Source organism: Pagrus major, chromosome 14, assembly GCF_040436345.1.
Source record: "Pagrus major chromosome 14, Pma_NU_1.0".
Taxonomy (NCBI): Eukaryota; Metazoa; Chordata; class Actinopteri; order Spariformes; family Sparidae; genus Pagrus; species Pagrus major.
This window is the reverse complement of record NC_133228.1, coordinates 2,696,622-2,709,909: the sequence shown is the minus strand read 5'-3', so window position 1 is coordinate 2,709,909 and position 13,288 is coordinate 2,696,622. Positions and strand designations below refer to the sequence as shown.

The following is a 13,288-nucleotide window of genomic DNA, read 5'->3' as shown; positions in this document are numbered from 1 at the left end:
GTCCCAAAGATCATTCAGTGTAAACAAACTAATTTGTGCTAATCCCTGAAGTTATTTCTCTTTAAATGAATCAGAAATCTTTATCTCTTTGTCCCTTTGTGTGGCTTTTCCAAGCTTTTTCTCAGTGCGTTTGAGTGTGCTCACTGCTGCCACCCGTTGGATAGGCAGTGGGTGGGCAGATTTAAGTTGCATTTGTAAACAATCTTGGACAGGTCACACAAAGCCAAGATATAGTTTTTCGTCCGAACTGTTTACAAGTAGGATGTTTCACTTTATCAAATTATCCAGTTGCAAATCTGCAATTTCTCAAAATCTCAATGATTTTGCAGTTGTTTGCACCACCTCCGAAGAGGAAAAATCAAATTGAATCAATAATTTATTACATTATCATTCAGATATCCTAAAGTGTGACTTGACTCGATTAAATTGATTTCCGTTCTGCACTCCAAAAACTTGGTCTCAATGAAAATATTTATTAATTAACTAAATACTAATCCAGTGACGTATTATTTTCAAACAGGAATATTTAACGTATACAAGCAATCAAAATGATGACAGTGAATTGGAATGATGAAAGGGGAATGGTGGAAGAAATAATCTGTTCAATATGTATTCTAGTAACTACTATTGAAGGAAGATGTGAAATTTTGAGGTCGAATCACTGTCAATGTAGCAGGAGTTGAGAGCTCGATCGGGACCCACAGCACTGGATGCGGTGGACAGAGGCTGATGATCTTAGGTTTTCCGGGAGAATTTCTTTGTTATTCCATTTACTTTCTTTAGAGCAGCAGATCCACTGACAGCAAAATAGCCCCAGAGCATAATACTACCAGCACTGTGCTTGACAGGTGTGGTGTTCTTGGGGTTAAAGGCCTCACCGTCTTTCTCTCCTCGAAACATATTGCTGCTCATTGTGGCCAAATAACTAAATTTCTGTTTCATGTGACCTCAGAGTTTTCCTCCAGAAGGTTTTTTCTTTGTCCATGTGATCAGCAGCAAACTTCAGTTGAGCTTTAGGTGTCGTGTCTGGAGCAAGAGCTTCTTTCTTACACAGCAGCCTCTCAGCTCATGTTGATGTAAAACACACTTGACTGTGGACTCTGGCACCTGTCGTCCAGCAGCTTCTAATTCATTGCAGACTTGCCTTTTGGTGGTTTTTGGTTGACTCTTGCCCATCCTGACCAAACCTGCCGTGTTGTTCTGTCTCTACAGGAATCTTTACAAGCGTTATGCCTTCCTGCGCTGCGAGGAGGAGAAGGAACAGTTCCTCTTCCACCTGCTCTCTCTCAACGCTGTCGACTACTTCTGCTTCACCAGCGTGTTTACCACCATCAGTGAGTTCTCCATCAGCTGCACATGACCTATGACATCTCTTCAACAACAGCTGAGCTCAATATTAAATCCAAACCTCAGTCCAGATTAACAAACCTCTATCAGAACACAAGTCACTGAGCAGCTCTGAATGTGATTAAAGATGCTGAAAGTTCTGACACGACATACTGTGGTAAGATTTCATCACCCGAAGACTGTAAATGACATTTCTATTGGTTAGAAATTTCACTATGGCAAGTCAAAGTGAGGATGAAATTTACATGATTTAAAGGTAGTAAATTGCTTTTCATGAAGTTTTTAATTCCACTACTTTTTTACAAACAGGGTTGTTCTTACTAAGTATTTGTTTTGATATTAACTTTACTTAAGAAGATGGTTGCACACGGCACCAAGGACTGACAAAACCATTGACAAAAAACATCCTGGCTTTTTTTTTCTCTTTCCATTTCCTATTTTCTTAAGCCTTTACTCAATGTACAATATAGATTACCAATACAGATGACTGATAATTACCTGCTTCTCATAGCTGATACCAATAAGATAGCTGATGATAACCAATAATTTCACATTTTTGTATTATAGAAATAAGTGCCATACCTGTAGTTTATGCACACCTGAGGATAAGAAAGGCTAAGATGTAGTAAACAAAAATGGATGATTTAATATTCCGTTGCTATAAGATTTGTTGTGTTGTAGACGTTTTCCCTCCTCCTGGAACCCTTGTATTACATGTATAGTAAATTGCAATCAAGTTGGTATTTATCAGCTATTATTTAATTATTGTTAGAAATAATAAAATGGCTTGTGTCACTGATCTTAACTAACTACTGTAAAAACAAAGACATCTTGTGAACATAACTAGCTAAGCCAGCCTATTGGGTCAAAGTTGAACAAGGAAATATCTTTGCAATGTAAAGGATGTTAAAAAGTATGTTTATGTAATGAAGTTGATAAGTAAAATATAGTCAGCATTCATAAAAATACTATTAAATAGTATATTTAATTAGATGTGGCCTGACAGACTACTCTGGGCATCTGTAAAGCAGCACATCCCACCTGTGAATATCTATAGTTCATATTTCCAGAAACTCCTCTTCCCGCTCGTTTTTCTCTGAGTTATTTGGTTGATGGCAGCTGGTAGATGGATGGAGCTGAATGTAGATCGATGGCTGGCTGAGCTATAAGTGTGAATAAACCATGTGAATGTATGTTATCAAAGATTTAAAACACAATGTATTATTCATCTCAGTGTTTGCACACAGACCAGCTAAGCCTCTCACATAGATAGATGACTGCAGATCTACAGAATATGTTCAGTTTGTGTACAGTGTGCACAGGTGGTGATATAAGGTCTCTGCTGCTGTACTATCTCATCTGTTGTTTTTTTTTTCCTGTCTGCTGTAGAGTGTTTGCCTTAATATGTGATTTCATAATAAAAATTGATCCATTTAGATAACGTACATTGAGTCTAATTAGCATGTCCATTTTTACTTTTCTGCTCTGGCGCTGACATGTTCCCCTGCAGTGATCCCATACAGAGTCGTCATCATCCCCATCAAGAAGCTGAGCAATGCCATGACCACTTCCAACCCCTGGGTGTGTGTGTCAGGAGAGCTGGGAGACTCAGGCATCATGCAGATCCCCAAGAACGTCCTGGAGATTACCTTCGATGTGAGTACTATGACCTCTGACAAGATGAGCACACGGTCAGTCACTGCGGTTTGTTGATTGGAGTGCAGTGTGGGTGATGTTGGGTTTGTGTGTGTCAGACATGATCTTCAGTTATACTCACTGTTCATGTCCTCTGTCACTGTGAAACCATCACACTCTACATGTCAGCAGCACTTACATTAAAGCAACTGCATGTAGTTTGTCTTGTTTCATTAAAGGGTAATCAGGTTTTTTATTACAAAGTGTAGGTATACATACCTGCCTACCTACACCTACTTACATACACTGATCAGACAAAACATTATAAAATGGAAGTAAACAAGTGGTCATCTCTTTACAATAAAATGTTCTGCTGGGTCTTGGGTCCTGTCATGTAGAAATTCATTGACACGTACTACCCGTACTTTAGGTCATAGTTCTGCGTAGCATTTTACTACTTAGACTTCCTGCTGCCCACCTCACACTGCATGCCTCTTCAGGTGCATGTGTTGCACTGGTGGTGTATTTTTTCTGTCTGCATGATGGATAATATGCTTGTTTTTGTTCTGAGATTGCCATCACATCATTTTATTGTCCATCCATTGTGTCTAAACAAGTGTTTAATGTCTCTCAGTCTGCTTTCAGGCCTCACACGCACATCTCTGCCTTGTTCAAGGTTAGAGAAAGCCTGACCCCCTTTTCCCATCATCCTCTTCTATCTCTGTGACATGCTTCTGTTCCAGTTGTCCTTAAGTCCTAGGCACCTTTGCCCTTCAGTCAGCCTTATTTTAGTCCGTTCTGAGTCATAGTTGGTCTGATATTCGGCAGCAAAGTGTTTTCAGAATAGCTATACTCACACCTATAAATCCAAATGCTGCTCTGTAATATATGGTAATTATTAGCACTGCTTAAAACTACTAAAATAATTGGTTTAAAGATACATTTAATGGAGGTAAATGTTATTTCCACAAATGTGGAAACTTATGCCCAGTGCATGCTGGGATAGCAGCCTTGAAAATGATTCAGGATTTAATTAATTGAATTCTCATTTCCATGGACCTCCATGAATTAAGCATGTGAATTAGATGAAGTAAAATATAGAGAACTGTGACAAAAATCTTATAACATAATTCTATTTTTCAAAAATGATTAACTCTAACTTAATTAAAGACACTCAAATATAATCAAACTGGAAGTAGGAAATTCACATTAATGTGAAGACAGCAGTAATAACAGTGCTGGTAATTGGCTGTAGATCAAGGTGTTTATTCATTATATCGGTGTACAGAGTGTATAAAGTAGAATTTTGGTAGGATGATATTGATTAAAAGCATATTGCATCAACTAGATTTTCTCTCCACTGTGTTTGTCTATGTTTAGTGTCAGAACCTGGGAAAGTTGACCACTGTGCAGCTGGGTCATGATAATGCTGGACTCCTGGCTAAATGGCTGGTGGACTGTGTCATGGTGCGCAATGAGATCACAGGACACACCTACAGGTGAGTGGAGGCTGAGAATTTTTAGTCAGGTTCGCGGCAATGTTGATCAGTCAACTACTTTAGCCTACACTGAAATATGCAGTCCATGTTGTTTTTAGAGCAATTACCCTTTTCAGTTTCAGAAACCTTTTTGACACACTACATGAATGTGAAAAACAGCATTGCCCCTACAGATCATGGATACTTATTCAACATTTTCTTGGATAATAGAGTCTAGTGTTGTGGCAGGTCTCCAAGAACTTTTAGAGAAAAAAGAAGCAGTGAGAACACTGGGAAAGAAAATAAATAATAAACAGAGTCAACCAATAGGACAAAAACAGATCCATCACCTTGCTCTTTCTGTCTCCTCCAGGTTTCCATGTGGTCGGTGGCTTGGTAAGGGCATAGATGACGGCAGTCTGGAGAGGGTCCTGATCGGTGAACTAGTGATGTCCAGCGGAGAGGAGGATTCTGGGAGAGGCTGCCGCACTCCCCCACTGCAGCGCTCGCCATCCCAGACCAGACGCATCAGCATCACATCTCTGTCTGGGCGAGGGTGCAGTAAGTATCTGTCAAGATTCACATACTGATGTGCAGGGACAGTCCTCTCGGGATCAGCCATGACGTGGATAAAATTTCTGGTGGAGTGACACTTGACCGACAGCACTGTAAATGTAATCGATTGCATCCTCAATTCAAAGGGACTGGCGCTATTTAAAGAGAGCGCAACCCTACTTAGTACCACCGTAGCAGACAAAGAACTGCCCCCGCTATTTCTGATGGGAGAGGAAGTCTGCGACCTGTTTCTGGTCCTCCGGTAGATATATTGCCTGCAGACTAGTCATGCGGAGGGCTGCCCACGTCAGAAGATCCTGTGACACCCGCAGCAACAGTGCAGATTTTGTACCCCCTGGCAGTTTATGTGAAAGACGGTCAAGGTGTTGTCCGACCAGACATGCTTCTTCCCCCTCAGGTATGGCAGGAACTGCCTGAGTGCTAGGTGCACAGCCTGTACCTCCAGCACATTGATGTACTCTGTGCAGTTCTGGGCAGACCACTGCCCCAAAGCCATCCTGTTCTGCTATACTGCACCCCATCCTGACTAGCAGGCATCCGTCGTGACAGTCTCTCAGCAAGACGGAACGGAGCCCATGGGCACGCCTCTTACAGAGATACAACCTCTCCCCACGTGGAGACAGAGCAAGGAGGCACCACTGTGACACCCTGAGCTGCCTGTGCCGCTTGGGATCCAAGTGGAAGCCAACTTTGCAGGGGCCGCAATGTCAGTAAGCCCAAAGCAACGACGGCTGAGGCAGCTGAGGCAGTGGTGAAGAAACTGACTGTATTGCAATACCTTGCCCTGTCGGAAGAGGGGAAGGAGGTAAAGGATGTCCTCCATGTGCTGAAGTAGTGACGGTGTCCAGAGCAACACCAATGAATGCTTTGCTCAATGCTTCCCCAAGATCACCTTGAGGCCCAACCGGGCCACGTGCATAGGAAGGCAAGCCGCCCTGTGAGGGAGCACAGATTAACAATTTTTTCAAGCTACCTTTGACTTCTGGCAATTTCTTACAAATTACAACCCTAATTTTAAGTTATTAAACAGCCATTTAAATTGAATTTTTTACTAATCCATTAATAAGTACTTTTTGAAATGTATCAGTTGGCTGTAATGTGTGCAAACTCCAGACTCAATATTTCAATGCTCTTTCTCTGCTAGAAATTAAACTGTGGGGGAGAATTACTTAATCATTGGCCTAAAAGTGATAAAAAACTAAATATATTGGGTCTACAAACACTGGAATATAACTGTGAAATACCTTCCATGGGTAAATCATATTAATCATAGAATTTGAACTCCCCCGAGGTCTTATAAAGCCCCACATTCACAGAAATATTACCAAGGACCTGACCTCAGCATCTTCAACACTAAATGTGGCCTGTTAACAGTATAATTTACAGTATTAAACAGCAGTCAGGTCATGCTTATAATGTAAGTGTCAATAACCCAATTTGTGTTATTTGCTAAAAGTTCATTTTATTGTGTACGATTTGCTTGTGGTGTTACTTCGGGTACATCAGTAAGTGTCTGACCATCGGGGGATCTGCTACAGTAAGGTTGATGGCACTTCCTTTCTGTACTTGGAAAGGATATATATATTGATGCAGCTGTTTTTCATTCCAGAGCCGACCTCAGCCCAGATTCAAGAGGCCATCGGGGAGGCTGTGAACAACATCATCAAACACTTCCACAAGCCAGAGAAAGAGGCGAGTGACTGATCTCAATATCACTAGTGTATCAGTTGCTCTGATTAACAATAACTAAAACTCATTTATCATTCGCTTTCACTGCTGTACTTTGTCTAAAACCTTCTCATCACTGAACTGTGTGGATTAAATACTCTGTCTGTTTCTATCCACTGACTGTGTTTATTATGTTTTAGTGGTGTTGTATGGTTGGTTCAACAGCACTCCTACTGCCACAGCAAAGGAAACAGATGTGCTACAAATATCTCAGGCCACTTTATACAGCACACTTTAAGTGGCCTCTGTCAGAGAAGTGATGGAGAGAAATTAAAGTTGAGAGTGATTCATATAGCCTCAAAGAGGCCATAAACCAGACGACACTGAAAATCCATCACAATGAAGCCAGCGCTCAAAATCCTACAAGACTGTGTGAAGATTTGGCATCAACAGTGTTGTCCGGATCATGATCTGGGGCCCTTGATCATTGTATTCACAAGGCATGTTAGTACTAAAACCAGCACCCAAAAGTAAATGTAATTGGACTCCTCGGTCACTAAAAAAGTCACTCACTTATTGCAGGTAATGAACTTCATGTCAGTGTTTTGGAAAAATAAACCCACATAAAAAAAAAGCATTTTGTGCTGGCTGGTGAGTTAATAAGGATCCAACAAAATCGGCACTACAGAATTGCATTATAAAAGGAAGACTTTATGACCGCTGGAAAAAAAAAAATATTACGGTATCAACATGTAGATAGTGTTTGATAGCAAATACAATATACCTGATGGGTCATTAATTTACTAGAAGCAGCTATAAATGATATTTGTATTAAAACAATGTATCAAAAAGGTGAAAACAGAGCCAACAGCCATTTTCATTGGTTTTCAGATCGTTGTTTAGCTGTCCGGCCACAGCTTCACTGTTTTGGTTCACTCTTGCCGCTCTCAAAGCAGATAAGACAGCAGATAGTTGTTTTCAGAGAAAAAGCTTTGACAAACCTTCTGTACAGTACCTGCTCAGCACCAAACGGCAGACAGACCGCAGTCAGGTTTCCATCCAGGTACAGGGGAAATAATTTTAACAACATTTTTGGAGAATCTGCCAAAGAAAATTTATACTCTTTTCCATCTACTACTGTCATGCAGATATTAGTCATTTCAGTCAGATAAGCAGTAGTTGGTACTAATTATTTTATGTCCTAATCATCATTTATTCACTTAGTCTGTTTCCATTGCCATTTGTCGCATTTTCTTTTTATTGATTCTCCAATTTTCCACCTCAGCTAAAGTATTTCTTTTTTTTTTTTAATTGTCAGTATTTCCACACAGACTTTTTATACAACAAATTGAACCTGATTGCTCATCAAAACCAGTGGATGGAAACCTACCTGCCATCAGAGAGTAGCTAAAACTCCGTAGTCTTTCCTCATCATGTTGACCTCTGTTCTCTGTGTGTATCATCTGTTGATGTTTGGTCTCCTGGTTGTCTTCATGCAGAGAGGCAGCCTGACCGTGCTACTGTGTGGAGAGAGCAGTTTGGTGGCAGCTTTGGAACAGTTCTTCCATCACGGCTTCAAGTCTTCCCGTCTCTTCCAGAAGACTGTGTTTGTGTGGGACTTTGTGGGTGAGTGTGAAGCGACAGCACCATCTGCTGCTGAAGAGATGAACTATTTAATATGGCCCAATTTAGTTTTTGGGGGGGTTTTCAAGTGTAGGGAGCTTTATCTTTGCACAATTTCGCCCTTGTTTTCTCATTTATTTTTGGTATTTGGTATTATTTGATCATTTGTATATATGATATTCATATTTGTTGAATATGACTGTTGCGGCAGTCATATTCAGGAAAGACTAATGTAAAAGGTAAAGGTTTTGCATCAGTGAAAAAATGAATGTGTTTTAATACAAAATAAAGACATTGTAGAATGTTGTGTAAGGTAACTATAATGCTCCGAGCTCAGTGTTCTTAAACCACAGTCTATATGGATTCAAACTCTCTGAGTGTGTATTGTCACCCCCTCCCTCTGCAGAGAAGGCTGTTGTCTACATGGAGTCAGCTGACCAGATGGGAGACCTCCAGGAGACCGCAGAACCCCTGGGGATGACCTGTCAATCACTCTGTCACTATGTCAACGCTATCAACTCCACCCCCAGGAATATTGGCAAGGATGGGAAGTTCCAACTGCTGGTCTGCCTCGGAGCCAGGTCAGTTTCAGGAGATCACTGCTGTAATTTACCTAACTTGGACATGACTGCTTTTTAATTCTGTTACGTTTATATGTAGTATTCACAGCAAATATAGGTTGGAAATATATGAAATATATTGCCAGACAATAAGTCACTCTGCTAGCTGTTGATAACAGAGCTCTCAGGTTATAAAGTGGTAGTTTTCTAACTGACCATCTTACTGTTTGTTCTGCAGAGACCGTCTGCTGCCCCAGTGGCTCCCCCTGCTGGTGGAGTGCCCAGTGATCCAGCAGATGTACGAGGACATGGCCCTGCTCAGAGACCGCACCACTGTCAACGCCCTCATTGGAGTCCTGGAAACACTTCACGACTTCCCCATCACACTGGAAGCCTCGCTGATTAAGTGCATAGACCTTTAGTCCCAAGTGGGACCATCAGGATCAGCTCTACTCTTTCCTCCAAAACCTCCCCTCAATACCACCGACTTTTAGCCAATTAGCTCTGGGACTGGACAAAAGGAAGGAGAAAGTGAGGGGCAAGAAAACGAAATTGAAGATTGGTTTGGTCACCAAAGCAGAAACTTCTACTGCTTCATGTAAGAAGTTGGGGCTTTGGATCAACCATAAGCTTATATGCAGTATTATTACCCCACCTGTGGCTCTGAAAGACCCATTTTAATCAAATAACAACCAGTGCTTAATCATGTTATACCTCCCAACTACAAATCCCAAATACCTTACATTACAACACAATTTTCCAGAACATACCATTTGTTTTCCAGGTGATTTCCTAGTTTCCATGCAGCCATTGGTTTCACGTTTCTGGAAAAAACAGTCCCTGCCCTCAGTGGCTGAAACAGTGGCTGCTTGGAAGGAAGTAAAGAAAAATTGAAGCACACCTTGGAAAATTGCTGACAGTAATACACACTAATGAGAAGATAAAGGAGGCGAACAATTGCAAAACCATTGGTGTGTTTTATTAAAACTTTTAGTAGCAGCTGCAGACATTTGCCTGTGTCCTAGCTGTGTAGCATAACCCTCCGTCAATAAGTAGAGCTAGATAGACTGTGTGGTAAGTTCTCTTTTCTTCACCTGCCTCTGGCAATTACAGCACCATTGTCCCCACACCCTAGTTAGTGTTAGCGTTAGCAATAGCGAGCATGCCTATGGGATGTGGAAAGAACAGATGACCTCAGGAAGAGACTAAGCGATCACTGACACACTGGAAGAAGGATTATCACAGAAGTTGGTGATGGAGTTCTGTTCTGTAACTTACTGACTTGCAGACAGTGCAGTGGTGTGGGGTCACCAGCCCTCCATGCCTCTCTTTCTTTAATTCGCTGGACTTTAGTTGGGCATTTTCTACACTCTTAGCCTGCAGATGACCACAAATGCTGATCTCTGTGGTTCAGAGTCCGGGAGCTTAACCTGTGGCTGCATGGATATTCATTCCTACCAAACTATAGGCATTGACCTGGCTGTGTATGTTTTGTGCGATTGAGTGTGTATCACATTTTAAGGGTGCGTCTGCTGTGTGTGTGTTGGCCCTTCATTTACTTTCCATTTTATCTTCCAACTCAAAGTCTACTGGTTTCTGTGGTGCTCTGTAACACTGTGTGTGTGTGTGTGTGTGTGTGTGTGTGTGTGTGTGTGTGTGTGTGTGTGTGTGTGTGTGTGTGTGTGTTATAACGTTTGCCAATATTGTCACCTCAATAACAGCTACAACAAAATAATTCCAGAGCTTTGAACCACATTGTGTTTGTTTAGTTGTCATGGAGTCATCACATGACTTAGTGCAAGACTTTGTGGCTGAAAGCTCTGGCAAAGGTTAGGAAGTGAATCTTGAGTTAAGAATATGTTGTCAATTTTATTATTTTAAGTTCAAGACTGATTTTTTACACAACTAAGCAATGTTCCTTTCTCTAAATGATTTAGTGTAGTGATCAGTGGAATAGAAATGCTAACAGAAGAGAGTTTGGAGAGGATCAGCCATTTGTAGGTCTACTTATTGAACATATTGAGTGAATCATATGGTAAACAAACAGCTCAAACCTGGTTATAAATACAGCTTCTCAACTAGGAGCTCATAAATCTAGATTTTTTTTTACCTCCTACTAGATAAATAACAGGAAATCACCCTTTAAATTGTAGTTCATAGTTCACTGGTTGGGCTTGTTTTCTTAAAGGTGCAATATGTAAGAACTGGACACCTTTTGAATTACTACTCCAAACAAATAGGGGGTAGCATATCAACAGACTAACTGCTAACTGTAGAGGCCTTCAGCTAGTTAGCTTAGTTAGCAGTGCAGCTAGCAGTCTGACTGGCAGCTTAGAGATCTGAGGGAGTGTTAGTGTTGTTTACACAACTTGCACTGGAGCTTTGGATTGCCACCATGAGGAGGACCTATCAGGGAATGCTGGGAGGGAGTGGTGCCATAACATTACATCAAAACTGTTAATTCTTCAACTTTAGTTGATAACTTAAGTATTTTTTTTTATTGTTTTAGACTAAACTTCTTACATATTGCACCTTTAAATTCTGCTTCACAATGCAACATCTGCCTAAAAATGTGCTCCTTTTTGCAAGTGTTTGTAGTTGTATGCAACAATGTACTTAACACTCGTTGATTAATTTTCAAATTGTTCTTAAAGGAATTGCTCAACATTATTGGAAATACACTTTCTATCAGAAAGTGACATGAGAAGTTTGACATCAATCTCATGTCTGTGTGTTAAGTACAAGGCTGAAGTCAGAACATGGTTATCCTAGTTTAGCGTAAAGTCTTGAGATGCATGGGGGAAATGCTAGCCTGGCTCTGTCCAAAGTAAGAAAAAAACAACACCTCTGAACAACTGTGCATCTATCCTCCCAGGAATTCTGTGCTGCGCCTTAACTAATTGTGTGGGTTCCCACATACAGTCAGTCAGAACAGGGGACTCCAGGAACTCACTCCAGTCACTGTGCCAGGTTGTTTGCCAATAGTTCCTCTTTTTAGGATAAACAAACTGATACCTTACAATGATGCTTGTGATGCTTACAATTTAAAGGATAAGGCTGGTGTTATCCTGTAATTTTTTTTGTCAAAATATCCCATGAAAATTCTCAAGCTCAATATACCAACCAAAACTCAATAATCAACTTTCTTCAAGACATAAATCTTTACAAATACCTCACAAATATATAGTTTTTATTTTTAAAAGGTTTTTTTTAAATTTCCTAATACAGCTGGTCACTGTAGCTTCTAACATGTCAAACAGGAGGACATAGGACATTGGTTGCTTTGTTGTAGTTTTTTGGCTACATACGTATTAATTGTTGGTTTGCATCTTTTAATGGGATTTGTTGACTATGACAAAACTACATTTTCTTATAGTAAACAAAACCTAATTTAATGCTAATGAAGTTTTAGCTAATTTGAGATCAGTGCGTGATGTTACAGGCTAGCTGTTCAGACTCTTAATTCTAAATTACTTTTAACAGCAGCCAGCAGATGGGTGGAAACTAATAACTATTTTTCTTGAGACAGATTTTTATTCCCCCCTCAACTTTTGCTGCATGAGAGATTTTGCCACTGTTCCCACTCAGCGCTGTCTAAATGAATCCTGTCTGAGAAATGGTGTAAATACTCTCATTAGTGCATGTTGAATTTAGACTGAGCTGTATTTATTGTGACCCTCTACAATGAATTCTTGAGTTTTGAGGGGACAAAACATGGAAGTGGACTTTTTTGCAATCTCAGTTCCTTGTAGTATTTCTGCTGTATCCAGTATTAAGTCTGTGAAGGGCACAGCCTGTCATGTTTGTTTTGAATGTCTTTGTTTCATTAATTTATTAATTTAGTATTAATCCATGGTATGCTGACAGCGGCACTGGTATTTTAAGGTTGATGAAGATTATGGAATAACTGGAAACAATCATGTCTTTAAGAAAGTAACCACTATTACAACTTCATGTGTTTTGATCATGTATTAACCCTTTGTGCTCCTGCTGCTGTGTCCCTGATGCCTCCCCTACTGGACTATCCACGGCTGCAGAGCACAATAACAGATTCCTATGTTCTCGTTTGTGTACAAACTCTCTGCCGACACCTACATGGCAAAGGAGGAGGATATGCTTTGTGGACAATTGAGATTCCTCCTTAGACTACTACACACTTTGCTTATGGGGTGGATTTGTTACATGAACATGTCGTGTGAAAAGTGGTATTAACCGTGAGTGGATCTTCTCAAACAAGAAACAACAAATGCAACAGACATCCATGACAGCAGTAGCTGTGTGTTCTGCAAATGGCAAGAACACCACTGGGCCTAAATAATTTCATGCCTGTGTCACACTGATTGCTCTGTTCTGATATTTATTATGCCTATTTCAATAAAAACACCCACTGTGTTAAAAGTG

At 40.5% G+C, this 13,288-nt stretch overlaps 1 protein-coding gene across 4 annotated transcripts in view; it reads left to right on the top strand.

Moving 5' to 3' along the window:
* dennd5b (DENN/MADD domain containing 5B) overlaps positions 1-13,288 on the top strand; it is a 98,109-nt gene extending 84,821 nt beyond the window's left edge. For 2 of the 4 annotated variants that reach the window (XM_073480902.1, XM_073480901.1), the window contains 8 exons: positions 1,213-1,334; positions 2,858-3,003; positions 4,363-4,481; positions 4,834-5,021; positions 6,646-6,728; positions 8,204-8,330; positions 8,734-8,908; positions 9,126-13,288. In XM_073480902.1, coding sequence (XP_073337003.1) covers positions 1,213-1,334; positions 2,858-3,003; positions 4,363-4,481; positions 4,834-5,021; positions 6,646-6,728; positions 8,204-8,330; positions 8,734-8,908; positions 9,126-9,309 — 1,144 coding nt within the window. In that variant the 3' untranslated portion in view covers positions 9,310-13,288. Of the gene's footprint in view, positions 1-1,212; positions 1,335-2,857; positions 3,004-3,616; positions 4,482-4,833; positions 5,022-6,645; positions 6,729-8,203; positions 8,331-8,733; positions 8,909-9,125 lie in introns of those variants that run through there. The other 2 variants (XM_073480905.1, XM_073480903.1) reach the window with 2 other exon arrangements.